The 27698-nt window shown below is 39.4% G+C and overlaps 1 protein-coding gene and 1 long non-coding RNA gene across 2 annotated transcripts; both read left to right on the top strand.

The window, feature by feature from the left end:
- The first annotated feature begins 13608 nt into the window (after positions 1-13608).
- LOC126717950 (uncharacterized) lies at positions 13609-15808 on the top strand. The gene is made up of 2 exons (XR_007652791.1): positions 13609-13841; positions 15474-15808. It is a non-coding gene; the product is annotated as an uncharacterized LOC126717950 (long non-coding RNA).
- Positions 15809-22292: 6484 nt separating this feature from the next.
- LOC126719587 (uncharacterized) lies at positions 22293-27467 on the top strand. Its single transcript, XM_050422121.1, has 5 exons — positions 22293-24044; positions 24132-24602; positions 24672-26417; positions 26508-26666; positions 26721-27467. Exons 1-5 carry the CDS (start codon positions 22293-22295, stop codon positions 27465-27467), a joined length of 4875 nt encoding a protein of 1624 aa, XP_050278078.1.
- Positions 27468-27698: the final 231 nt, after the last annotated feature.

Genomic DNA, 27698 nt, shown 5'->3' with positions numbered 1-27698 from the left:
GGGAAAATTACTTGGAACTTTAACTTCTCAAAAAGAGAATCCTTGATTCAATTTCCATAAAAAAACATGGTCATTGACTTATCCTTGAGATTAAATCCAATTATCTCGCCCAAATACAAAATTATGCCAATACTTAATTAAAAGCCAAGTATTGACTTAAAGATCCATCATTTAAAATGGAACAAAACCATATTTGAAACTTTAAATCTAAAACCTCAAAATTAAGAACTACGAAGTGGCTTGATCCCCGCCAAGGGTATGTAGGCAACCTAAATAAATTATTAGGTGCAGCCACAAATAAATAAAGACATATGTCCCCTTGAACATAAAAGTAATTAAACTTATGTACAAAGATAACATGGTTGGAATCAAAGGGTCTTCCCTCGAAACAAGGGATTGTAATTAAGAGATACATTATCTTGAATGGGTACAACTCACATCAATAAAACCCATACGCCAAAAGACCTATGGGTGAAATTATGTTTGATGAATTTGACAATGTTTGTTAAACATAATTTGACGACATTTGTTAAACATAAGTTGACAACGTTCGTTAAACATAAATTAACAATTATTGTTAAACATTGGTTAACAATTTTCGTCAACAATGAGTAAAGCATATGATAGAATGAAATGAGGTTTTATTGAAAAGATTGTGGAGTGTAAGAGATTTCATGAAAAATGGATAAGTCTGATCATGCATTGTATTTCCACTATCTCTTATTTTGTGATTGTCAATAGAGTAGCTTATGGTTGTATCTATCCTACTAGAGGCCTTTGCCAAGGTGATCCTTTGTCTTCTTACTTATTTGTCTTATATGCAGATGGTTTCTCCTCCCTCATCAATGATGCTACCGTAAACCAGTTGCTCAATGGAATTTTCCATTTGCAAAGAATGCCCTATATAGTTAGTCATCTTTTCTTCTCAGATGACAACCTATTATTCTGCAATGCTACTAGTCAGGAATGTCAAAAGCTTATTGAAATCCTAGAGTTGCTGCCTCAGGGTCAGAAGATTAATACTGACAAGTCCTCTATTTTCTTTAGTAACAACACCTCTCACGAGAAGAGAAGTGAGATGGACATTCTAGGGCCAATGCAAGACTCTCAGCAAAGCAAATATTTGGGGCTTCCCTTTATCATTGGCAAGTCCAAGACTGAATTTTTTTTTGAAGTATAAGAAACGGTGGGGAAGAAATTGGCAAGTTGGAAGGAAAAATTGATGTCTATTGGAGGGAGAGAGATTCTCATAAAAGCAACGGCTCAAGTGATTTTAACATATACTTTAAGCTGGTTCTAGCTCCCTAAAGGGCTCCATGAAGAGATTGAAGGGATGAGGAGGAAATTTTGGCAAGGCCATGGGTAGAAAGAAACAAAGATCATATGGGTAAGTTGGAAAAAAATGTGTAAATTGAAATTAAGGGGTGGTATCGGATTTTGCAATCTTCAAGCTTTTAGCCTCGTTGTATTAGCAAAGTAAGGGTGGAAACTCTTGTCTAACCCAAACTCTTTGTTAGCTTGAATCCATAGGTACTATCCCTATGAGGATGTTCTTAAATCAAAACTTGGTCATAACCTCTCTTATGCCTAGAGAAGTATTTTTACAGGACTGGAGGTTATCTAGAAAGGTACCCGATGGAGAGTTAGTAATGGAAGGTAATTCCTTCCCTCCCCTTGCGTTCTTTTAATGATTTCCCAATGATCGCTGCTCTAATTGATGAAGAGACTAGAAAGTGGAAAATTGATGTGATAAGATCTTTTTTTTTCCGCTTTGAAGTGGATACAATTCTCAGTATTCCTCTAAGCTATAACTTGCCAAAAGATAAACTTATTTGGGTAGGCAATAGAAGAAAGGAATTTACAACATAAAATGCTTACTATATTACTCTTAATGTAGTGGATTCGTTTGAGAAATGGGAAAGGTCTTCTGAGGATATTAGAACTCTTTCAAGGGTTTGTATAAATGTTTTGCCAACTATGCTAAATTAAACTCGAGTAAAAAAGGAGTAGACAATTGTGGAAATTTCCCTCTTTGTGGGCAAGAAGCAGAAGCCACCACACACTCACTTCTTAGGATATGACATAGCAATGGAGGTTTGAATTGCTGGAAGGAGTGCCCAATCATAGTCACAACTAAACCCTTAGATTTCTCTGATATAACTATGAGCTTTTTAATAGAATGAACATCTAGAGCCTTGACAACTTGGTCCATATGGTATAACCGGACTCAAATGGTGCATGAATCTATTTTCTAGTCCCTTAGCCAAATTTGGAGTTTTGCCTCAAGACTAATTCTTGATTTTAAAAAGGCCTCTAATTATTTTCTTCAAGGGCCAACAGCTTGTGAGCTAAGCTAGAAAAGGCCTCCTACTGGTGTCTTCAAGGTCAATGTTGATGGAGCAACCTCAGTTGATGGAAGGAACTCTAGTGTGGGTGTGATTATAAGAGATTCTAATGGAAATGACATTGCTGCTTTGTGCAAGTCTCACTCTGGCCACTACACTTTGTTTTGGAGATAGAAGCGATTATTATGGAGTCTAGAGTTCTGCTAGCTTAGGAGATGGGGCTAAGACAGGTCATCATAGAATCAAATGCTTTATCAGTTGTCCAAAGCATTATGTCGAGTGAGATCAATGGAGAAATTGGTCATCTAATCCAAAGAATCATCAATATCCTTGGTTCTTTATGCAATTGGAAGATCAAGCATTTGAAAGGGGATTACAATATTGTCGCGCATGAACTCACTCAATTTGCAAGTTGTAATGAGACAAACCAAGTTTGGAAAGGGGTCTCTCCTATGGTGCAACACCTCCTCTATCTTGACTATCTCTAATATTTTCTACTTTCATGCTTTCTTTCTTTGTTTTACTTCTACTTTAGTTTCGTAATGATATTTATTCAGTTATATAGGGGTGTGCAATCAACTCGTCAAAAATGACTCGATCCAACCCAACTCGCTTGGTTGGGTTGGTTTTAAGGGTTGGTGGGTTGGGTTGGGTTGAGTTTTTACAGTGGATCGGGTTAGGTTCGGATCATAAGATTCACAAATCCACCTAACCCAATCTAACCTGCCTATAGTTAATATATATATATATATATATATATATTTAAATATATATTATACAATTTTGTTATTTACTTTTTTGCTCCCTTCCTAAATAAAACTCAAACTCTAAGTTCTCCTCATATAGTTTGTGTTGGTTTGATGTTATGCTCAAAATTATTTTGTTATAAATTTGCTCTAATTTGTGGTGAGGTTATTCTAATGCTCAATTTAATAATAATAATATTAATTAAAAAACATTTGTCCAACCCATGGATCTAACCTAATTCACGTGGGTTGGGTTGGATTTCTTTTAACCCACCATGGTTGAACCCATGCAGACCCCTACAATTATCCAAAAAAATAAAATAAAGGGGAAATTGCACTTTACCCACCTGTGGTTTGGCCCGTTTTAACAGTGCCCACCCGTGGTTTAAAAGTTGTCACTTAGCCCACCTGAGGTGGCCTCCGTTAGACCCCCGTTACCCACCACTACCCTTTTCGTTGGAAAATCCCCTTTACTATATAAGCCAAAATTAGAACTGAATTAGAACCCTAGAATAAAGGAATGAGCTCTCTCCCACTCTCTACCTTAGAACCCCCAAAAATCTCCAAACCTATAATCCCTTTCTCTCTTTTCTTTGATTGCTATTTTTTTTTTTTGTGTTTTCTGGTAGGATGTGAGAATTTGGAACAAAGCCATTGAGTCTGCCTTGAAGGAAAATGTTATTTACTATTCATTGTGAACACCATCAATCTCTCTTCAATGATGCACGAGTTCAATATCCCATCCATAAACTTCATTATCACTAATAAATTCTCGGTCCTTGGTTTCTCCATTAGAAACCAATCAAAATCTTTGATCACAATAATAGAACGACTTGTCATTCCTAATAATAACGAGTTCAGATCCGAATCTTTCAAGACCTTGAAGACATCGATGTCGTAAATATCGTAAGAGAAGAAGTTAGCCATGGCTACTACAAAGCTCGATTTCCCTATCCCCGAAGGACCGTACAAGAGAAAGCTACGCCTCCAAACATGGCCTAGACGATGGTAATACTGTTTGCCTTTGAGGAAAGATTCTAGGTCGGACTTTACCTTTTATTTGAGATCTTCTTCCATGGAGATGGTTTCAAAAGTCGAAGGACGTGTGAAAGGAACAGATCTCCACCATCCGTTGCCTTACTAGTCCTTGCTGGGGTTTTTTTTTTTGTAGATTTTTTTTAGAGAACCCAGCAAAAGAGAAGGGGTTAGAGTTTTAGAGAGAGAAAGCCTAGGGTAAAGATAGAATCCAGCAAACTGGTGGATACCATTTATTCTTAATTTTTGTATTTTATTTTGCGATTGTTTTATGAAGAATTAAGTAGTCAATTTTTGGATTTAGCAGTGGAAGGCTAGCGAATTTGTGGGTGTATGTTCACATGGATTTGTGGCTTTGTTTGTGACTGTAGGTGTATTGGTTTTCTTGTCATTGTAAAAGTATGTTTGGCAATTGCAGTGGGCATTGGGTAAGAACATTAAACGCATCATTCCATATACATTTCTGGGTTTTGATTGTGAAGAAGAAGAAGAAGGATAGAAAAGAGGAGAGAGATATAAAATATAATGCAAAAGACACATTTACCCCTATTTTTAACAGTGAAAAGGGAGAGGTGGGTAACGAGGGTCTAACAGAGGTCACCTCAAGTAGGTTAAGTGATAACTTTTAAACCACGGGTAGGCACTGTTAAAACGGGCCAAACCACAGGTGGGTAAAGTGTAATTTCCCCTAAAATAAAAAATAAAAGTATGTCACAACTTTGCAAGGCTTCCAACACTCTAAGCTAGGTACCCAGCTTTCCCTATAATGCTAGTAACTCCTAGGAACATATCATACATATCACACTCCTTTCGCTGTGTGCATATGACATCTACTACAAGTTGGCATTTCCCTGCAAGTGCCGGGTGTAGACACCTCATTTTGTACTACTTAGAACTCAAACCCCATTCCCAGTAATGACATTATAAGAAGGGTCCATTACTGGTCTAAGGCCTAGCTATGGAAACTCTTTAACTTGAAAGATATTTTGGAAAAGAAAAAGGTACATAAACCCTAAGCACGTGTGTGCAGGTATATTGCGTACATACTCATGCACCGACCATGTGTACGTACCCTCGAGCACACGCACGCATTTAAAGTTTGTAAAAGCTATGTAAGGAAAGTTTTCTATGAAAACGTGTGTAAAGCTAATCCCACATTGCTTGGGAAGAGTTCTGCACCCCTCTCTAAACACTATAAAAGGCCCCAAAAGCTTTTTTTTTTTTTTCCAAAACACACTAAATAGACTACAAAAATAGTGATTCAAAGAGGGAGTTTTTACTTTAAAAAAAAAATTCAAATTAAAGTTTTCTTGGCCGGGACCATTTTTGGTCTAAGCCCTCTAGTTAAGCTTACTAACCTTTTGGTTTTTGTATTGATAGATTGATCGAGGGGAACTGTCGATGCCTCACGGTTATCGACCACCCATTGCAACGATGCTCATGCTCCCTGAGGCGGCTTCTTCGAGCTCGGGTGCTACGAAATGAGGGTAGAAACCTCTAGTGTGTGACTTGAATAAGTCAATTTTAACCTATTATTACCAAAGGTAAGTAAAGTCGCCACCAATCATTGGGTTTTTTCTAAGGTGTGACTAGTCACCTGACTTTATTTGATTTTATTACCAATCCGAGGCTAAGAAAAAGGTCGTTTTTCCAAATCTAACATGGATAGGTAAAAGATCTTGATTCTTAGGTTTGGAAGTCTGGTTACATGCAGGGAAGGTGTTAGGCACCCCACAATGCCTATCTAGAGACAGTTCTTTATTTTGATAAAATCTTAATGTTCGGACATTGGCAATTAAAAACAAGCTATTGGCGTTAACTTTTGGAACTTTAACAGAAATGGGCTTTGAGGTTTGATTTTGGAAGGAGTATGGTCTAAATCAATGCTTCACTAGCACATTTTTGGAATCATTGCCAAATTTCAACGACGAAAATCCAACAGCATTTCGCCTTATTTTCATGGTGGAAATCTGACAGCGTTTCATCTCAGGTGCATCATAGTACACAAAACACTTTCCTCACCAAGTTTTTGTTGTGAGAATATTGCAATAAAGGTGCCCCATTTTCATGATAAAAACCAGGCAGAGTTTCATGTTTGGTGTGCTATGGCACGCCGGTAGGGTTTTGTTCCTGTGTATATGTTAGGATATGTGCCCTTTAAATCCTATTGTATGATGCTATGTGTGACATTATGTACAACATTATGTTATGATTAATAAAGTTGTTTTATTATTATCTAAAATAATGGTAACATGAATATTTGGACATTATCATATAGTTCATAAGATGCATAGTATGTGATTTAGTCACAGAAGATATAAATCATAAGTTCTTTGTAAACTCAGAATTTTAGTTCGTAGTCGGTGATGAAATTGGGCATTTCATCTGCAAAGACTATAACATATCAACTAAGATGATTTGTCATGATCACGGAAGTTGAGACTTCTAGTTGATATGTTTTAAGTGTTAAGACATATTGAACTGGACCGTTATGAGATTTATTATTCTACTAACGACTGTTAAATGAATAATAAATCTGACGACTTCTATTTACATCAACTCTTAATCCTAAGAGAATAAGCAACCTAATCATGAAGTGTAGGTTGCTTTGATATATCAGGAGTGAGATCTAAAGTCACAATCAAAACCTCAGAATGTTGGGCAGCCACATTTAGTGTTGAAGGAATATATATTTTCAAGATGGAATTCATAATCTCTTAACAGAGATATAAAATATTCTCTTGAGATAAGTTTAATGGGTTTGGTTATTCAGAGTGTTAGGCCTAACCACTTTAGTAAGGAGTTACTAAAGTACATATTTATAAAATTGGATTTCATAAATATATGAATAACTTAAAGGATTAAACCGGGTACTCAAGGATTAAAATGTAGTAATCTTCAAAGTGGTAGTCAACATTCATGACTTTATATTACTACAAATATTTTATGAAGGGGTTGAATGTATAATAAAGTATTGGGGTATAATTTACTAATAAGGCCTAGAGTGCAATTATATTTATATAGTAGTATTAAATATAATTAATGGTAATTTTGAGCTTGTCAAGAGTTGATAGAAAAGCCCAAAACCTATTGGAGCTAGTGCCTTATTCGTTCCATTTTGGTCCTACTCCAAGCCACATACTAGAGCGCAATTGGAATGGCCCAAAAGGCTAGCCCAATTAAATAATCAGTTATAAGGAGAGAAACATACAGAATTTTATAAGAGAATGAAATTATGTGTATGTTAGTGTAAACCACTCTCTTATTCTCCCTTGAACACATACATATAACCTAATTGAGAGACCACACTTCGTGGGCACAAGTGGAATTGGAATGAAGATTAAAAGTGTTCCCAAATACTTCTAATCTTTGGTTTTGAATTTCACCGCACCAAGGTACACACTCTTGTTCTTAAATTCTGAAATTTACATAGTACATGTTACCAATTGCGAATGAAGTAGATTCGTTAATTTTCCATTGCATATGTTTTATATACGATACAAACTATGTTTTTCCAACAGTATACAACGCGCTTCAACATGTTCATACTCGGGCGAGCCGAACCCCACCAAAGCATCAAACATATTGATGCATGTCGCATACACGGGGAAACCAATGTCACTAGCTGACATGGATTGAAACAATCACACCGTGATGATCATGCACATAATGTAGTATGAATATGCACCTACGGCGGTCGCCTTGAGCGCATACCCACAATACAAGGTTAAGAGCACCCACAATTATGAGAGTGTCACTCTCCTAACCATGGAAGTCCATCATACAAAGTGCATGACAACCCATAAACAAGCAGATATATATATATATATATATATAAATACACACACACATATATCATGCACAATGCAGATATATATATATATATATATAAATACACACACACATATATCATGCACAATGCAAGTACACAGAGCAAGAAGATAAAGTAGACTATAAAGTTGTGATTTACAACTATGTTTTATGTTAGCTTTATTCCATGACAAAAAGTGTTGTAATTACTTTAATTTTGTTCCTTGTATTTTGTGGGATTTTATTGTATTGGGTTTAGTATTAAATTGGTGAAGACTCAAGCTTAAATGAAGAATTAATGGATTTCGCGAGAAGCTCGCGAGAAGCTAAGCCGCGAAAGAGGCACGTGAGGAGCACATGACTGGAAGCTGAAGAGTCGTGTCAGACTGTAGTTTTCGCGAGTGTCTCGCAGGTAAGGCCTTCCCGTGAGACAGTCGCGAAACATTCTGTCTGGAGGATTTTTAAGTGTGATTTTCTTACCTTTCACCCATACTATATATACCCTCATTACCCACAAATGTAAAAGAAGCCATTCAGAGAGAAAAACCCTAGATAAGTTTTCTACAACATACACACCCATCTTTTAGAGAGAGAGAGCTACTCATCCTTAGTGAGAAATCATTGTAGCCTTTTCTCCTTCCCTCTCCCATTATCATACCTTGAAAGGATATTTGTACTCAAACACAATCCACACCTTTTCAGAGTGTAGTGAGTATTTTTGGTGTTGCTGGGAAGCATTGGAAGATGCCAAGGTTGGCAGATGCAACATGGAGCTTGTTGCGGGATCCAGAGAGCTAGACAAGATACGATTCTGAGAAGCCTTGTTGGAGTAGGAGCTTGGAGGGCTTAGGTACAGTGGGTAGATTAGGCTTAGAGGGTCTCTTGCTAACCCATGTATCCCAATTGATTATCTAGTGGATCAATTACCGCTTGGAGGACGACGGAGATGTTTTTCGCTGAGTTCTTCGGTTTCCTCTTCGATAACACATCGGCGTGTTATCTGTGTTTGCATTCTTCTTCCATACTCTTTTACATTTCATTTTACTACTGTAATTATATGAATATGTGTTAGAGTAGCTTGTTTGTTTATCCGCTTGCATTTACACTATTCTGCACTTAGAATTAAGTTAGTGTAAAATCTATCAAGCCGTAACTTTTATTTGGGGGTCTAAACAGCTTTTATGTTTTTTAACACATTTTCGAGCTTTCATAGACATTGCCAACATTCCAAGGGTAGGGTCAGCAAGGTATAGGAAATATACATCAAACATTGCCATACCTAAGAAATGCGACCCAAGTAAGGTATAGGAAAGAAAAGCCTAGTCTAGCTTGCATCTGTCCTTTTAGCTTGCGTCTTCGAAGTTGTACCCTCGCTCCAAGCGTGTACATACAACAACAAAAGAAATAAAAAGCCAGCAGACAAGTCAAACAAAAGATGAGCAAACAAAAGATGGCACACAAAGGGGCAAATAAAGGAAAGAAAGCACACAAAGGGGGCAAACAAGCATGTTATCAAGCAAAAAAGCAAGAAAATGTGTCCTAGAAGGACAAATGTGGGTTTGGATTGGGGTCCATAGTTCCATTATATTGGAGTATGGATGACATACGTGCCATCAAGCAAAGTTCCTAAAAGGGAATCAAGATCTCGTGTATAAAAGATGGGTATGAACCTACACAAGATTATGTGTAGGAACTAAGCTTGATGACACAAACAACCACGCAAAGACACATACTTGAACATAAAGATAAGGATGCAAAGATGCAAACAAAGAAAAGAAAACCAAACAAGATGGCACAAAGCACACATAACAAGCACAAAGGAAGCAAAGCATGTTATCACACAAATGGGAAGGGTAGGCATGTTATAAGGCACAAAGAGGGGCTAACATGAGAAACCCTAACATGCAAAACTAAAAAAAAAAGGGAAATGGGGTAAGCAACAAGCAAACCAACATCACTAGGATGTATTCCCACACATGGTTGTATCCAAACAAGCTACAAAAGCGAAAATGATTCAACCAAACAAACAAGAAGGCCCTAAAGACCAACAAGCACAAACCCACAAAAGGAAACATGACATGTGAAGCATGGCAAGGATGCAAGAAACGAGATCTAAGCATACAAGCATGGATTCAAACACAAAAGCATGGAAAAGGGGAAAGAAGGCATAAACACATAGCAAAGCAAACGCATGCATAAAGGAACTAATCCAAACCCTTTGTTGTAGGCCTAGGTTTATGGATATGGGCCTAGACCCGGTCAACGCTGACTGGCAGCCCTAAAGGGTGCGCCGGGTAGACCCAACGGCCCAAAGGGTGTGCCGGCCTGCCCAAACTGTATAGTCCCTATAAATGGGCCCCAAAGCTCCTATTTTGTCATCCTCCTTCATTTTTTCGATTTTTCTCACTTCAAAAACTTTCCTTTAAGGTGAGTCTTGGTCTAGTGAGTCCAGTTCCTGGCTTCAACTTCAGAGTCCTATTTTACGCTTGAGGTAAGTGTTTATATTTTTCTTTAACTCCAACAAATATGTTAGTATCAATGCATCTAGGAAAGCATGCTAGCATTTATTATATTTTTGGTATTTATATTTTTTGTGTTTTTATCATTTATGTTATGATGATGCTGGAAAATATTTTTTGCTCACATGCATAAGTAAATGTATAAACATAAACATACTTGCATGCTTTCACATGTACATACATGCATGCATGCACATAAATGTGCATCCATATATCTATATATATATATATATATACACACACATACATGTAGAGCTAAGTTTACACACACTCATCCATACGGGGAGATTTTAAATTTTTAGGGAACATTTACGAACGTGCAAATGGATGATGCTATGAATACATGGTTAAAAACTATGAAAACTACGGGAAATGCTAGGTAAAACATAAAAAAAAGCTATGCATGATAAAACAGAGTATTTGAAAGGTTAAAATCATGATGATAATGGTTTTGAAAACGTGGGATTAAGTGAGCACAGCCGAATCAAACCTTGAGAGAGAAACCTTGATAAGGATGAGAAATAAGATGGACAGGATTAAATGAGCATGGCTGAATCAAACCCAAGAAAGGAACTTGTTAAAAATAAACAACCTAAGATATGATCAAAGATAAGATTAATCGAGCACAGCCGAATCAAACCCCGGTAGAACTTGATGAATATAAGACAACGTAGGATAGGATCAAAGATAGGATTAAACGAGCACAGCCAAATCAAACCTAGAAAGGAACATGATAGAGGTAGAATCAAAAATAGGATAGGGTCAAAGCATAAGATTAAACGAGCATGGCCGAATCAAATCCTAGGAGAAAACTTAATGAAGAGAAAACAACATAGGATAGGATCAAAGATAGGATTAAATGAGTATGGCCGAATCAAACCCTCATGAGATTAAACGAGCACGGTCGAATCAAATCTCGAACCGATGACAGGATTAAACAAGCACGGTTAGATCAAACCCTAGAAAGAATTATGGACTGAGATTAGATAATTCTTGGAAGGCAAGCACGACGCATAGAGCGTAGAATACTCAAATCTCGGATTAAACAAGCACGATTGAATCAAACCCTCATGAAATTAAATGAGCATGGTCGAATCAAATCTCGAAAGATAAATAGGATTAAATGAGCATGGTCAGATCAAACACTAGAAAGAATTATGGACTACTGTAAGATAATTCCTGGAAGGTAAGCACGACACACAAAGCGTAGAATACTCAAACCTTGAGTTAAACAAGCACGGTCGAATCAAACCCTTATGAAATTAAACTAGCACAATTGAATCAAATCTTGAAAGATAGACAAGATTAAACAAGCACATTCGAATCAAGCCCCAAGAGAGATACTTTGATAAAAAGGTATTTTGAGATAAAAACTAGGATTTAACGAGCACAGCCGAATCAAACCCTGAGAGATATGTTAGCAAAGAGTATGCTAGGTAAGATCATGCATGATGCGCATTAGGTAGTAGGGTTTAAACATACTTACTTGTCTGCTCAGTTTTCCATTTAATCTGGACTTGCCAATTAATCATGAATTTGTCTTGCAGATTATGTCTAGACGACAAAGATTTGGTGGGGACCACGGGAAGGTTCCGGTCTTCACTCCGTCTAGAGGAGATTCATCTGGGAGTGACGATGACACTGTTTCAGTTGGGGAGCTCATAGCTCGATCCCTTCAGAGACACTATGATAAGGGAGCTGACAAGATCACACCCGGAGAGGGCATCAGCCTTGCATATCGTACCAGGAGTTGATGCTTAGTTGAGACGGTCAGTGCCTCTTCGCAGTCTCACAGTGCTTCTAGTGGGGGCTTTTCACGATTTGTCTGTCTCGGGGATTAGAGAGGCCCAGAAGGCGATGAGCTTGAGGATGAGCCCATGTTTGACATAGATGTAGACTTGGACACCGATGACAAGGTTAGGCTAACCTCGGGTGCTCCTAGGCATAGCACACACAGGTTGAGATTCCCACCATGTCAGGATGGTTTAGAGGCCTACACAGGAAAAGTAGATGAAAGCATCAGCGACACCTATCTTCAAAATGGGCTGAAGACACATTCTTCCCCTTAGGCACGAAAGGTCCAGGTACGCTTATTCTTCCTTTCTCATCTATCAAATTAACATGTATATATGTGCATATAAATAGCTTCTCTTTGCTTCTGAATGTAAGGCGCTGATAAGTGACATGGATGGAAGCATGGTCCTTATTTTGTGGGCGTCTGTTTGGTAAGAAGACCCATGCGTGATATTGCACCTTCCTGATTGAGCAGGGACTTGAGTCATTCCTTAGCATTCTTCTTTGCGCTACAAGGCACAGGCTATCTGAGGCTTTAGTACAGCGATTCCACGTCGAGACGGGCAACTTTCACTTAAGTTGCAAGGAGAATGCCGTCCTTCCCTTTTACTGATTGGCTATCTTGGGCCTTAGATTTGGAAGGGAGCCAATCTCAACTAAGTTTGTGAGCTTCGCAAATATGTGTGAGCTCTTGGGTGTAGCTTACCCTCTTACCTCGACGGCTAGAAAGTACTTTGGACCTACTTGTGAGCCTCAAATCCGCATGCAATGGCTAGTGATGCACATACCCTAGGAGCGGGAGCCAGACGACATGATCCTCAGGAGGTTTTTCTTTTACTCTGTCGGCAACTGTCTTCTTGGAAACAACAAATCGGTGCTGACTTGTAGGCTACTAGCGGCCATAAGAGTAGTATCTGTCATAAAGGCCTATGATTGGGGTCCCTTTCCTACGAATTTTTCATCTCTTACTTGAGGTGAGCATCATGCTAGGATTTCAAGAGCCTTAAGTGCTTTTGGAAAATTTTGATATGGTGGGTGTACGAGTACATTCCTACCCTGTGGGCATATTACATTAGCCTTTTGATGACACTATATCCCAAGGCATTGGCGTGGTCTCTCGATATCATCTCTAGAGTTGTTCTAACACAGCTGGCTACCATCGACGCTGCACTTGATTGTGTCACCTAGAGTGAGATATGCAACAACCCATATGATGGAGGATTCCTGGCTAGATGCAAGGTCACTCCTACTATAGCCTAATCACATGCACGACGCTTGTAACGCCCCAACCCAAATCAAGGGGAAAAAAAAAGGAAGTCAAATATTTATTTTTAAGGAGCCACACGTGTGACCCACCTACCCCACTCCCCTCAACCACACAATCTCACCAATATCACCTCATATCTCACCCTCTTGGCCGGTCACCTCTCTACTCATTTGCTTCTGTCTTTTTCTCAACAACACATACACTCCTCTTCCCCACTCTCCCACCAGTACACTCCAAAGCACCACCTCCACCATTATTTTTCCGGCAAGGATCACTAGAAAACTTCATAGGAAAAGCTAAGGCTCACTCATCTCTACTTTTTGAGGTAAAAATTTCTAATCTTTTTATGGGTATTATGCTTTTGCTAGAGGTTCTCCTTATCTAAGTTTTGATAATGATGTTCATATGATTTATGGGCTTTGGAAGTGATATTCATGTGTTTATATGTATGGGTTTTGGTCTTGGTGGATGTATTTGATGAGTGGGTTTATGATTTTAACAATTGTGGTTAGCTAAGTGGTGAAGATTTGGGAGTTTTGGCTTTCTAATATGAAATAGTTGATGAATCTAATTTTTATTGTGTATTTGGAGCTAGTGGAGGATTTACATTTAGGGTTTGTAATGGTGGGTATTATTATATAAGTTGTTGTTTTATAGGTCTCTTGAAAATGACATGTATATTGAGGAAGAAATTCATAAAGTGTTAGGATCTCTTATGGTAAAGGTGAAGCTTGGAATGACATGATGATAAGTTGGAGTCTATGCCATGTAATGAAATTGTTGAGAAACTTGGAAATGGAATACATTATTTGTGAGGTTAAATGCTAGGCTTGCCTAATTAATTTCTTAGTTAGCAATTTCTAACTCATAGCTAGATGCAATGTCAAGCTTTATGCCTATTATGATAAGTTTGCTTGATATTTTTTAGATTCTAACTAATCTTATTTGGAGATTGGAAATTTAGGCTTTTGCGAGTTGCAAGGTAAGTAGCTTTTTAATGGGATATTTTTGGAAAATAACCACATAAAGCATTATTTTTGGGTTAAACACATTTTGGGAAATTGTTTATGGAAACTATATTTTCCTGGAAAGCTTTATGTTGTAACTTTAATATATTTGATTATTTGTGAAAATGGCATCGTATTTGGCAATGCATATAGGAAAATGCATGATTTTAGCATGGAAAAGATTAGCACCTTTGATTAAATTCTTGAGAATGGATTTTATTTCTTATTGCATTATTTGCAAAATTAAAGATGCTTTGATATTTGAGAAAATTGATACAAAATCTTCTTGACAAGAAGTAAGTTTGAAGGCTTTGAGAACTTTGTGAATATTTTGGATATTTCAAAAGTTTTTGTAAAACTACTTGAAATTGAACTGTGTTTTAATTTCATGTAAACTATGAGCTCTTTATGTTTTTACCCTTGAGTTATGACGTGTGATTACCCAGCTAGATACTATAGTCTGCGTGACCTTGGTATCTTAGCACCTGTCTTTGTGATGGTTATTAGTTTTGGCTTCCAGCAATGAGTTCTGGCTTTGTGTTGGCATATTAGTTCCGGCTTTGTGTTGGCGATGAGTTCCGGCTTTGTGTCGGTAGATTAGTTCCAATTTTGTGTTGGTGGTTGTCATGTGGCCTTGGGTTAGATTTTCTAGTTTGGAACAATGTTGTTATTGCTCACAGTGTATAGCATGTAGTTTCATGTTGAGATATTTTAAGGAATATATATTATGTAATTTCATGAGAGCATCTTGAGAAGTTTTGTGCTGTCAATTTATTCATTCTTGTCATATTATTTATGGAAATGGTTTCAAAGAATTTACTTGGAAATTCCCGAATTATAACATGCTTTGTAAACTATTCATCGTTATGAAACTTGCATTTTCCCCACCCCCATTAATTATGCTACTTACTGGGCTCTGTCTCATTCCATAATTTTACAAACTTTTTCAGAGTAGGCAACTATCGTTTTGAGACAGCTTTTTGGTGGCTAGCAATAGTTAGACAAACTGCTAATGGAGGCTGACTTTTGTGATGGAGATAATTGATGATGTATAACTTAGAGTAGGCTTGACTCAATTCTTTTGTATCTAATAGTGGTTATGACTTTATTTCCACTAATGGGATAAGTTGATGATATGTAATTATTTATTCAGGCCTCCATTCTTTTGTGGCTAAGGGTTATTGTATTTATTGCATAGAGCTCTAACTTACTTTGGGAGTATATTTAATGAAACTAGTCACTAACCCGTGCAATGCACGGATTAGTTGAACAAAAATTTTAAATTTGCTTAAAGTTAGTGGAAGGACCGGATTTGAGTCCCTGACCCAAACGATGGATAGACCTAGGCCCAAAAAGCCCAAAACAATGAATTTGTAGAGAGTGGGTCGGAAAACTGGGTAAAAATGAGTTGGATCACAAATAAAGTGGGCTCAATAGACAAGAACAGAGAAACGGATTGAATTAAATTAGAGAATATCGTCCTCGGCACAATCTGAGGAGATCAGTTCTTATATATTCCTTACAAGTTTGGTTATAGAGTCGGTTCTTGATTGCTACAGTGTTACTTTTGTGATTTCCAATCTCTTATCCATGGAGAATCTCTTATAATATATAGTTCCCTTTTGACCATCTTGATCCTACACTTGTTAATCATTTAAACTGCTACTCGAGTGCTTGTCCCATCAAACACCCTTTTAGGCCTTCTGTGAGTTGTGATAGCCAAGGCAGCACTGTTTAGGGGTCCTCTCCACATAAATGAGGCCAGAAAGTTAGTTGCAGGGCATTTAATGCGATGGCAACAGCTTTTCCTTAGATATTTCCTAGCTCCCATTCTTCCAGTACATTCAAAGTGCACGCGCCTCTCAATGGAGTTTCCTGGAGGGTCATTTTGAGCGATAGAATATGCATTTGAGCCCTCATCACTATAGTTATGATCACTTGAAAAAATAAGTTACAATTTAAGAGGGGAAAAAAATACTAACACCAATAATGTTAGGCATGCCATGTCTATTATCAGTGGCATCCTTTCTTTAATGAAAATTAAAGTCTCGATCATTTTTTTAATATAATATAATCCCTCCCATTGCTCAATTTGTTTGCAAAATCCTAAGTTTTTTCTTGCCATATAAAATGCAACAAAAAAACCCAAAAATAAGAAAATAAAAACTATAGAAGTTTTTATATAGAAAACAATAATTATTTATACTCAGAAATGACACTAACACTTAGAAAGAGTCATTAGAGCAATAGGTTTTGGATTTTTTTTTTTTTTTTTTTTTTTGGAGAATTGGAAAAGCTAATTTAGTGTTATAGGCAATAATTATAATATTTTAACATGTAAAAAAGCAACATCAAAAATGCATATCAAATGAATAAATTGACTTCGTTAGAGAATGACAACAAATAAATGCATTGGAAAGAATAGATTTCGGAATATATGAATGTAAGAAGAAGAAGAAGGCTGTACCAGTTGAAAGGCCATAGAGTTTTAATCGAGATAAAAGATGACCAATCTAAGCACTTGGAATGCTCCTAATAATAAAAAAAATATAAGAGAAAAATAGGTTACCTCAAAAGAACAATGCATGACTATAGCAATTGAAATTTGTCAAGACAATTTCATATATTGCAAAACATGAACCCAAAATTTAGATGTTAAAATTTCTAAAACGCCAAAAGAAAGAGTTAAGAATCAGTGCCTAGAAATTATTGAAAAAAAAAAAACATATGACTACATAATAGAAACAAAAATATAATATTGCAAAAATTGAATAAAAAATAAAGTTGTTAAACTTCTTAAAGGCTTAAAAATTTGAAGAATCAGCAAAAAAACATATGACTACATAATAGAAAAAATATAAGAGAAAGATAGGTTACCTCAAAAGAATAATCCATGATTATAGCAATTGAAATTTGTCAAAATAGTTTCATATATTGCACCCAAAATTTAGATGTTAAAACTTCTAAAAAGCCAAATGAAAGAGTAAAGAATTTAGATACATTGTTGGGTGCAAAACAAATATTTGCACCATTGATGCCTTTATTAAGATGCTTGGGAACCGTAGAAACCAAATATCAATCAAATGATTTCTTTTGCCACACCATACAAAAAAGTAAAAGCTAAGAAAAACAACATAAGAAATTACAAAAATAAAGCAATCTTATATTCAAGCATGGTAGATATGAACTTTATTGATTATTCCATACAAACTTGACAAATCCGTAGAATGTTTTGTTTCATATTACAATGCATTGATAGCTATTTTCATGCAGTTTGTGCAATGCCCCAGAAAGCTGCAAATAAAAACAACACTAAAAAGTAAAAAAAATATGACTACATAAGAGAAAAAATTGACAATTATTATTAACAAAAACACAGTAAAACGAATGAGAGAGGAGGTGTTTGCATTTGAATACACCTTAAAAGTCCTAAATCAAATTAAAAAATATATAAATAAAAAATGCTGATGTGGAAAATTGTTCGTGACAAAATAATCCATGGTCATAACTATTGCAAATTGTTTCAAAAAACCACTTAGTCCACAAAAAATAATGATGCCTAAAAGTCAAATAATTCTCAATATAAAAGAACTATGAATATGTTTATATATATATACACACACAAATAAGAGTTCACCTGCACAAATCAACCAATAATCCAAAATTGAATGAGGTTTTTGTTCTTTAGAGAGAATTAATTACAACTTTCATGTCCCATGCTCTCAACTTGGTCAATCCTAAAAAGGTTCTTAAGTCGCCTAGGCTGGAAAAATACTGGTTGGAATTCAAGCAGTAACTGGAACTGTATCAAAATACTTAATCTTCAATTCCATAACATGGTCAAAATCTGGTGAAACCGGCATTGTATAGAGCTTGAATTTCTTAGAGGCAAGGTCAAAAGCAAGAAGCGACTCCTTATCCAGCACGCCAAAATCAGCAACTAACCAATGCACAATGCCATTCAAAGACGCCAACTCCCAATGACATATCTCTTTGTTTGGTCATTGTTCTTCAACTTTTTTCCAACACTATGATTTAAGACTATATACCTTGATTTCTATAGGCAAGTCATTGTAATGAAAAAGCGCAAGCCTCAACATCTTATAGTCATCGTTCAGATGATCGTGACAGAATGCAAATTGGGGAAACCAAAAATCTGTAACACCTTTAGGTTTGGAACTCCATAGATAGCAAGCAAATCTTCATGCCTAGAAATAACAACCCTAAAGTTCCTCAAAAAAAAAAAAGAATAAAAAAAAGAAAAAGAAATAACAACCTTAACACCCACAACAGTCAGGGTATGAAGACTCTTCTCCTAGTATGGAGATTGACTCAGATGATGATTACAATTATAGGCAAAGGTCTAGAACACCTCCCAGTGAATCTTTTTCCATATCCTTGCGCTTGGAGAGGGAGGAACAGAATCACAGGTAAAGAGCTAAAAGTCCAACTCCCAGGAGTAAGGGAAATGATGCAATGAGTAGGGCTTTGCGCCAAATCTCCTTGATTATCAAAACTCCAAAGTCCTCATTTCAAAACTCAGCTCAAGTCAAATTCAATTTGGAACTTGAACTGAAAAAGATTTGATCCAACTTCCACAATCTGTAACTCAGTATTCATCCCCCATGCTCTTCGTATTGTGTTCATGACAGCCCTTTTATTGAAGACCTTGCACGTTAGAAACTTGCCAATAAGACTCAAGTTGCAGCTTTCAATCTCAGGCAATCTACCCTCTTCAGATATTGCAATAACTTCTTCCTCCACAGCCGTTAACTTCATATTCTCCAAGCCATCAATCACATTGTCCGCCATAAGGAAAAGAGAAAAAAAAAAAAGCGAGAGAGAAGACTCCTACCAGGAGGAGAGTTACCAAACTAAACTAAGTTTCATCTGTTTTGCAACTTTAATTTCAAATCTGCCACTCAGTTTCAAAAAACCACCTAGTCCACATAAGAATGATAACTAAAATCAAATAAATGTCAATTTAAATGTCTTAAAAACTAATTTTATCAAAATTTATGACTATAAAACAACACAAATCAACCAATAATAACTTCAAATTTCACTACTTCGTAGGAAAAGCCAAGAGCTTAAATAATATTTTTGACATTCGAAGTTCAGGGTCTTCCGCTTTCAAACATTTTGTGGCTTGAATATGTACTTACTCGGATATGGTTGTAGCATAAGTCTCATCTTTCTACGTAATAGTGGTTGATCTATGAATGAAACTTTGGTAGGCTTTTCTATTGAAAAGAAAACACAAAAATAAAAAGTAAAATAAAGAAAGGCGGCATGTTATCCATATTGTGTTATGACTATAAAACAACACAAATCAACCAATAATAACTTCAAATTTCACTACTTCGTAGGAAAAGCCAAGAGTTTAAATAATATTTTTGACATTCAAAGTTCAGGGTCTTCCGCTTTCAAACATTTTGTGGCTTGAATATGTACTTACTCGGACATGGTTGTAGTATAAGTCCCATCTTTCTACGTAATAGTGGTTGATCTATGAATGAAACTTTGGCAGGCTTTTCTATTGAAAAGAAAACAAAAAAATAAAAAGTAAAATAAAGAAAGGCGGCATGTTATCCATATTGTGCATGGACTTGTTTACCTGGCATTCAATGAGAGTGCCAGATTGAACCAAATGAAAAAAAGATATAATAGAAAAAGAAAACAAATTCACAGAAAAATAATACAGGTATCAAAATAGAAGTTAAAAGTATATATTGTAGCATTCCTATTCCTCCCCCAACTCCTTAAGCCAACGTTTAATGAACCAAATACGCAATAAAGCCAAAATTTAAAGAACCCAACTTACAGGAAGAAGCGGAGGAGAGAGAATGGGCAGCAAAGCCAGTGAAGAAGACTTGGTTGTTGAAGAGGCTGCGTCTGTTTTCTAAATCTTTGCGGTGTTCAGACTTCAAAGGCTTTCGTGTAGGGTTTACATGTTTTTGGATCTTTGGGTTTTAAAGAGAAATTTCTATATAGTCAAAAATTGGGGTTGTCCTAAATCAAATTAAAAAATATAAATAAAAAATGCTGAGGTGGAAAATTGTGGGAGGTTCAGAGGCTTCGGTTTTATATATATATATATATATATAGATTATTATGATACTTGATATGATTTATTTGGGTTAAATTGTCAAAAAGGAAAAAAAATTTACAAGTACTTTGCGATGTCTTTCTCTTGCTTTGGACCCTTTAGGGTTTAGGGCGTGACAGTGCTAGTTCTAGGCCTTGACGAGCTAGGAGTTCTTTTTGGCTGAGAGGACATTCCATTAGGTCATGCCAATCTTCAGAGTACCTAGAGATCCACCTCTTGAAAAATCCTGCCCTGAGATGATTTTATATGACCCCACTTATGCTGTAGGTTCATTTGAGGGCTTCCATACAGCGGCTACAAATTACACCACTTGGTTTTTAGAGTAATCCGCTGGACCCATCATAGATGATTGCCCTGTGAGCAGGGTAGAGTGCTCGGGGATATAGCACATGCCTGACAGGCTTCGAAGGCTCAATTGAAACTACATGTGGAGACCTTACAGGCCCAAGTGAGAGATCTTGAGAGTGCTGTTGTCGCCAAAGATGGTTATACATAAGAGGAGATTGCTAGGGTTCTAGCTCACAAGAAGGAGCAGTGGCAGAGAGATCGTGAGAGCCAATCTACTGGTATTAAGCGAGAAAAGAGTTAGCATATTGCCCAGACAACATTACTTCAAGGATATATTGGCGTCCTGATTGGCGAGATGAGGGGGCAGAGGTTGCACGTGCCTCTGGCACCTGTTATGCCTGATTTAGATCCCCCGGTATGGAGGTACACACTAGATTATATGCCAGTTCCTCCGGGTCTAACTGGAGGTTAGGGATATGCTCTGATTCTAGATTGGACACGAAGCCTTACATTAGGATAGGCTCCTTCTCAGACCCTAGGGTTGGTCCCAGGCTCTTCGACTGGTCGAGCCAGTCCTTCTTTCGATCCTGTTGTTGATGATGACATAGGCGAAGGCAGTGCCAAACGCTTTGCAGATGACTCAGTTAGAGATGATGATGACTCCCCCTAGTTTAGCCACTACTGTTGTACCATAATTATGATGTAGCCCTTGCATGGGTATTTTTATCATTTTCCTGTATTTTCTAGACTTTGCCTGCCGATAGGCTTGACATGTATGTTGATGGGAATGATGATGCTACATCTCAGAGACGAAGATAACATTAATGACGAAGGAAGCATCCTTGACGAAGTCCTCTGGAACAACGAAGAAGGCTATCATCACTGACGAAGGCAGGGAATCATTCAATGCAGTCAATCAATGGCCTGAGCGGTTACAACCCAGCAGACCGTTGGGAACCTCTTAAAAGTCTCATTACTGGACCAGGGACGTTACTTGAGAAAGCATTAACCACCCCAACGGCTAGCCCCCAAGGCCGCAGGTATAAAGCTCTCACAGAATCAACAAAAGGTACGAGAGATATACAAACACACCTAAAAAAGCATTTCTCATTACCTTGATACTCTGTTATTTCCTCAAAGTTCTTTTATACTGACTTTGGCATCGGAGACGTTGTGGCAGGCACCACACCGGTGTCCACCTTAAGGGAGCTACCTTACCAGTTTCACAATGACACCGACGAAGATACGGCTCCATCTGGACGAACCTACAAGACTGACGATTTGCACTTCATCAGTTTGGCGCCGTCTGTGGGAACGACTATTTCCAGATTCATATCTGAAAACGTAGTTCCCATCAACCCTCTGCATCCAGATGGAATCCCACCCTGACTCAACAGCCTTGGCCCAGCAAGTCCAGGCCCTCGCAGCTACCATTGAAGAACTCACCAAACAGAACCAGGAAATGAAGCTGCGGCTCCAGCAGGTTCAACAAGCTCAACAGGAAGAGAACAGGTCCAAGGGTAACATGAAGGAAGAAGGGGATAGTCAACGAAGGGAAACCTCCCGAAGACCAGTAACTCCAGACGAACAGAACTCAGATCTTCTTCGAGAAATGAGGAAAGAGATGGATGAACTAAGGAGCGCTATCAAGGAGAAGACGGACCGAAGCGTAGACAAAATGATAAGAGCTACGGATTCGCCATTCACTGCTGCGGTACTTGAATGCCCCGTGCCGTCGAAGTTTCGCCTGCCTCAGTTAGAGCCATTCGACGGACTCAAGGACCCCCAGGATCATCTTAATACCTTTAAGACGACTCTAGGTCTTCAGCAACCACCTGACGAGATATTGTGTCGCTCCTTCCCGACAACTCTCAAAGGAGCTGCAAGAGAATGGTTTACTAAGTTGCCAAACTCGTCCATAGACAATTTCGATCAGCTGAGCAGTGCCTTCCTGCGCCACTTCATAGGGGGACAGCGCCCAAGGAGGCCAGTAGATTACTTACTCACCATAAGGCAGGGAGAGAAGGAGACCCTGAGGTCATATGTCAAGCGACTCACCCGGGAAACTCTGGAGGTAGACGAAGCTGATGACAAGGTACAGATGACGACCTTCAAAGCAGGGTTGAGATCCAGAGACCTCATGGCCTCCCTTGCAAAAAACCCTCCGAAGACAATGGCGAAGATGCTCCTGAAGGCACAAAAGTACATGAACGCGGAAGATGCCCTGGCTGCCATAAAAGATACCGAGAGGCCAGGAGATAAGGTCAAGAGGGAAGATGACCGTAGGGGGCAAAAGCGAGACATACCAGAACGTCGGAACAATGACGGGAATAGGAGGAAGGACGATAAAAATTCTCGGACGGTAAAATTTACTCCCTTGGTTATGCCTGTTGACAAGATTTTCACGCAGATCAAGGACGAGCACTACCTCAAATGGCCCAGGCCATTACACTCATCCCCCAACTTACGCGACAAGAGTAAGTACTGCCGGTTCCATAAAGACCACGGCCACAACACAGAAGATTGCAGAGATCTGAAGGAGCAAATAGAGGAATTAATACGGAAAGGGAAGTTGCAGAAGTATGTAAAGAAAGGAGAATATAGCAAGTTCAAAGACGACAACAGGATCCAGCATGAATCCTTCACTCGGGATGACGACCATCCGTCGCAGCCTCCACGTAAGGTGATCGGGGAGATAAACACGATCACAGGAGGACCATTCTCAGGAGGTTCATTCAGATCACTCAAAAAGGCATACCATAGACAGGTGAACAGAGTCCACACCATGCCTCCGTCCAAGCACCGACGAACATACCAGGACATGTCCTTCACTGAAGGAGACGCCAGGGGAGTAAAGCAGCCCCACAACGATCCCCTAGTCATAGTGCTGAATATAGAAGGGTTCAATACCAAAAGGATCCTTGTTGATAACGGGAGCTCAGCGGATATCATCTATTTCCCGGCCTTCCAGCAGCTGAGATTAGATCCAAAAAGGCTTCGCCCTTTTGACTCTCCACTCGTTAGTTTCAGTGGAGACAGGGTTTACCCTAGGGGCATAGTGACACTGACGGTGACAGCAGGGACCTACCCATTGCAGTTAACCAAACAAGTAGACTTCCTGGTGGTAGATTGTCCCTCATCCTACAATGTCATCATCGGGAGACCCACCCTCAACAAGTGGAAGGCGGCAACGTCAACCTACTGTTTGAAGGTGAAATTCCCGACGGACAACGGCGTGGGTGAAGTTAAAGGTGATCAAGTCCTGGCAAGGGAATGCTATCAGGCTGTACTGGCAGGAAAGGAAAACCACACGTGGACGATTGAAGAAAAAGAGGAAGACGGGATGGAGACCTTGGAAACAGTGGAATTGGTAGAAGGAAATGCGGGCAAGACGACCAAGATAGGGACGACGCTAAGCCTCGAGATGAGAACAAGACTCATAAAGTTCCTTAAAGAGAACCTAGAGGTCTTTGCTTGGAGTCACGAGGACATGCCAGGCATATCTCCAGAAGTTATCCAACATAGGCTGAATGTGGACCCCACCAAGAAGCCCGTTCAGCAACGACGAAGAACCTTCGCCCTAGAGCGAGATCAGGCAGTTGCAGAAGAAGTAACCAAACTCTTGACGGCTGGATTCATCCGGGAAGTATATTATCCTGAATGGCTCGCCAACGTCGTCCTGGTAAAGAAAGCAAACGGAAAGTGGAGAATGTGTGTAGACTTCACCGATCTGAACAAAGCATGCCCAAAGGACAACTTCCCTCTACCAAGGATAGACCAGCTCGTGGACTCCACCGCCGGACACAAGTTGCTGACGTTCATGGACGCCTTCTCAAGGTACAACCAGATAAAGATGGCTAAAGAAGACCAGGAGAGGATGGCCTTCGTCACAAGTCAAGGACTCTACTGTTACAAGGTGATGCCTTTTGGGCTGAAAAATGCTGGAGATACGTATCAGAGAATGGTAAACAAAATTTTCAGCCAACAGATTGGCAGGAACATGGAGGTGTACGTGGACGATATGCTCGTCAAGAGCAAGGAAGAGCTCACACATCTGGACGACTTAGAGGAAACTTTTGCAACCCTCAAAAAACACCAGATGAAGTTGAATCCGAGCAAGTGTGCCTTTGGGGTAGCTTCGGGGAAGTTCTTGGGATTCATGGTGTCCCAAAGAGGAATAGAAGCAAATCCAGAGAAAGTACGAGCTATCATTGACATGGCCTCACCCAAAACCGTCAAGGATGTTCAAAAACTCACAGGAAGAATAGCAGCTTTAAACAGGTTCGTCTCTAGGGCCACAGACAAATGCCTACCCTTCTTTAAGACACTGAAGCAGGCTTTTGCTTGGACTGACGAGTGCGAAGCGGCGTTCCAAGAGCTGAAGCAATACCTGAGCAGTCCGCCTCTCCTAAGCCCGTCCAAAGAGGGAGAGAACCTATACCTGTACCTGGCGGTGTCAGCTTCGGCAGTAAGCGCAGCTTTAATTAGAGAAGAGGGCAAGAAGCAACTCCCGGTTTACTATGTCAGCCAAGCTCTCCAAGGGGCTGAATCCAGGTACCCAAGGATCGAAAAGATTGCGTTTGCACTGATAGTGGCCTCGCGCAAGCTCAGGCAATATTTCCAGTCAAATCCTATTCTCGTGATGATGGACCAACCAATCAAGAAGTCAATGAGCCAGCCAGAAGCAGCAGGAAGAATGGTCCAGTGGGCAATTGAACTTAGTCAATTTGACATCGAGTACCACCCCAGAACAGCGATCAAGGCACAAGCTCTGGCGGACTTCATCGTCAAATTCACGTCCCCTGACGAAGACATGATTACTGACGACACAGATAAACTAATAATACAGACTGATGGTTCGTCAGCCCAAAAGAAGGGAGGAGTAGGGGTCATCATAACCACCCCCGACGGAGAAGTGCTGAAATATGGGGTCCAACTAAGGTTCCCAACCACCAACAATGAAGCTGAATACGAAGGAATACTGACGGGACTGAGGCTTGGGAAAGCACTTGATGCCAAGAATTTGTTGATCCAAAGTGATTCAAAGCTAGTGATTGGACAGATCAGGGGAGAATACGAGGCAAAAGAAGAAAGAATGCAAAAGTACCTCAAGTTGGCAAGACAGCTAGCTCAGGAGTTCGATACGGTGGAGTTCATACAAATCCCAAGAAGTCAGAATATGGAGGCTGACGAAGTATCAAAGCTAGCGTCATCAAAGGAAGAAGGGACTGGCACGGACCTGTTGATGGAAGTCCAAAAACACCCTAGTATCGACGAAGTTGCAACCTTCGCCATCCAGAGCACTGATACCTGGATGACGCCCATAATGTCCTTCCTCCAGGACGGGCACCTACCTCAAAACACCAAAGAAGCCAGAAAGATCAAGAAGAGGGCAGCCAGATTCACGATCCTGAATGACGTCTTGTACAAGAGAGGCTTCTCTATGCCCTACTTGAAGTGCGTCGACGAGGAAGAGGCCAAATACATCCTTGAGGAGGTACACGGAGGAATTTGCGGCAATCATGCCGGCTCCAGATCCCTAGTAAACAAAGTGGTAAGGGCAGGATATTTTTGGCCAACCATGCAGGTAGACGCCGCTGAGATTGTCAGGAGGTGCGACAAATGCCAACGATACGAGAATGTGCAGCGGCTTCCGGCAGAGAAAATGACAACCATAGCTTCCCCATGGCCATTTGCACAATGGGGAATCGATATCGTCGGTCCTCTGCCTCAAGGTAAAGGTCAGGTAAAATTCCTTCTCGTTGCTATTGACTATTTCACGAAATGGGTTGAAGTAAAGGCCATAGCAACGATCACGGAGGCTCGGATCCAGAACTTTGTGTGGAAGAACATAATTTGCAGGTTCGAGATTCCCTCGACGATCATATCAGACAATGGAAGGCAGTTCGACAGTCAAGGCTTCAGGGAATTCTGCTCAAGCCTTGGGATCAAAAATCAGTTCTCATCTCCAGGGCACCCTCAGGCGAATGAACAGACAGAAGTGACGAACAGGACGCTGTTGAAAATTATCAAAACCAAGCTGGACGAAGCAAAAGGTGCGTGGCCAGAAGAACTACCCAACGTCCTGTGGGCCTACAGAACCACGGCCAGAACCCCGACAGGAGAGACACCCTTCAAGCTTACTTATGGCACAGAAGCAGTAATCCCAGTAGAGGTTGGGGTAACTAGCATCAGGCGAGGGACTTTCACAGAAGGACTCAATGACGACGAATTGCGACTCAACCTGGACTGCCTGGACGAAGTAAGAGACAACGCATCTAGTAGGATGACAAAGTATCAAAAAAAGATGGCCGAGTATTACAACAAGAGGGTCAAACTCAGGCGACTGGACATAGGGGACCTCGTCCTGCGTAAGGTCACCGCAGCAACTAAAGACCCTACTCAAGGAAAATTGGGCCCTACATGGGAGGGGCCTTACCGCGTCACTCACTACTCAAGACAAGGAAGTTACCATCTGGAAACCCTGGACGGAAAGAAACTCCCGCGGCCATGGAACATTGAGCATTTAAAGAAATATCATGAGTAAATGTAATTGACGAATGCATTCGTTCTTAAGATTAATAAAAGAATTACTCTTCTGGTGTCTTTATGCAGGCAGTACTGGTCAACCATAAGGCCCATAAAAAGTTAAAGTAACAAGATTCCGCCTTGACGGATGTAAGTTACTAAAGATAACCCCAAGAGTATAAAAAGCCAAAGTAACAAGATTCCGCCTTGACGGATGTAAGTTACTGACGACCCACCTATTGGGTATGAA

Source organism: Quercus robur, chromosome 3 (assembly GCF_932294415.1).
Source record: "Quercus robur chromosome 3, dhQueRobu3.1, whole genome shotgun sequence".
Lineage (NCBI taxonomy): Eukaryota > Viridiplantae > Streptophyta > Magnoliopsida > Fagales > Fagaceae > Quercus > Quercus robur.
The sequence above is the reverse complement of the archived record's forward strand: the minus strand, read 5'-3'. Positions and strand labels throughout refer to the sequence as shown.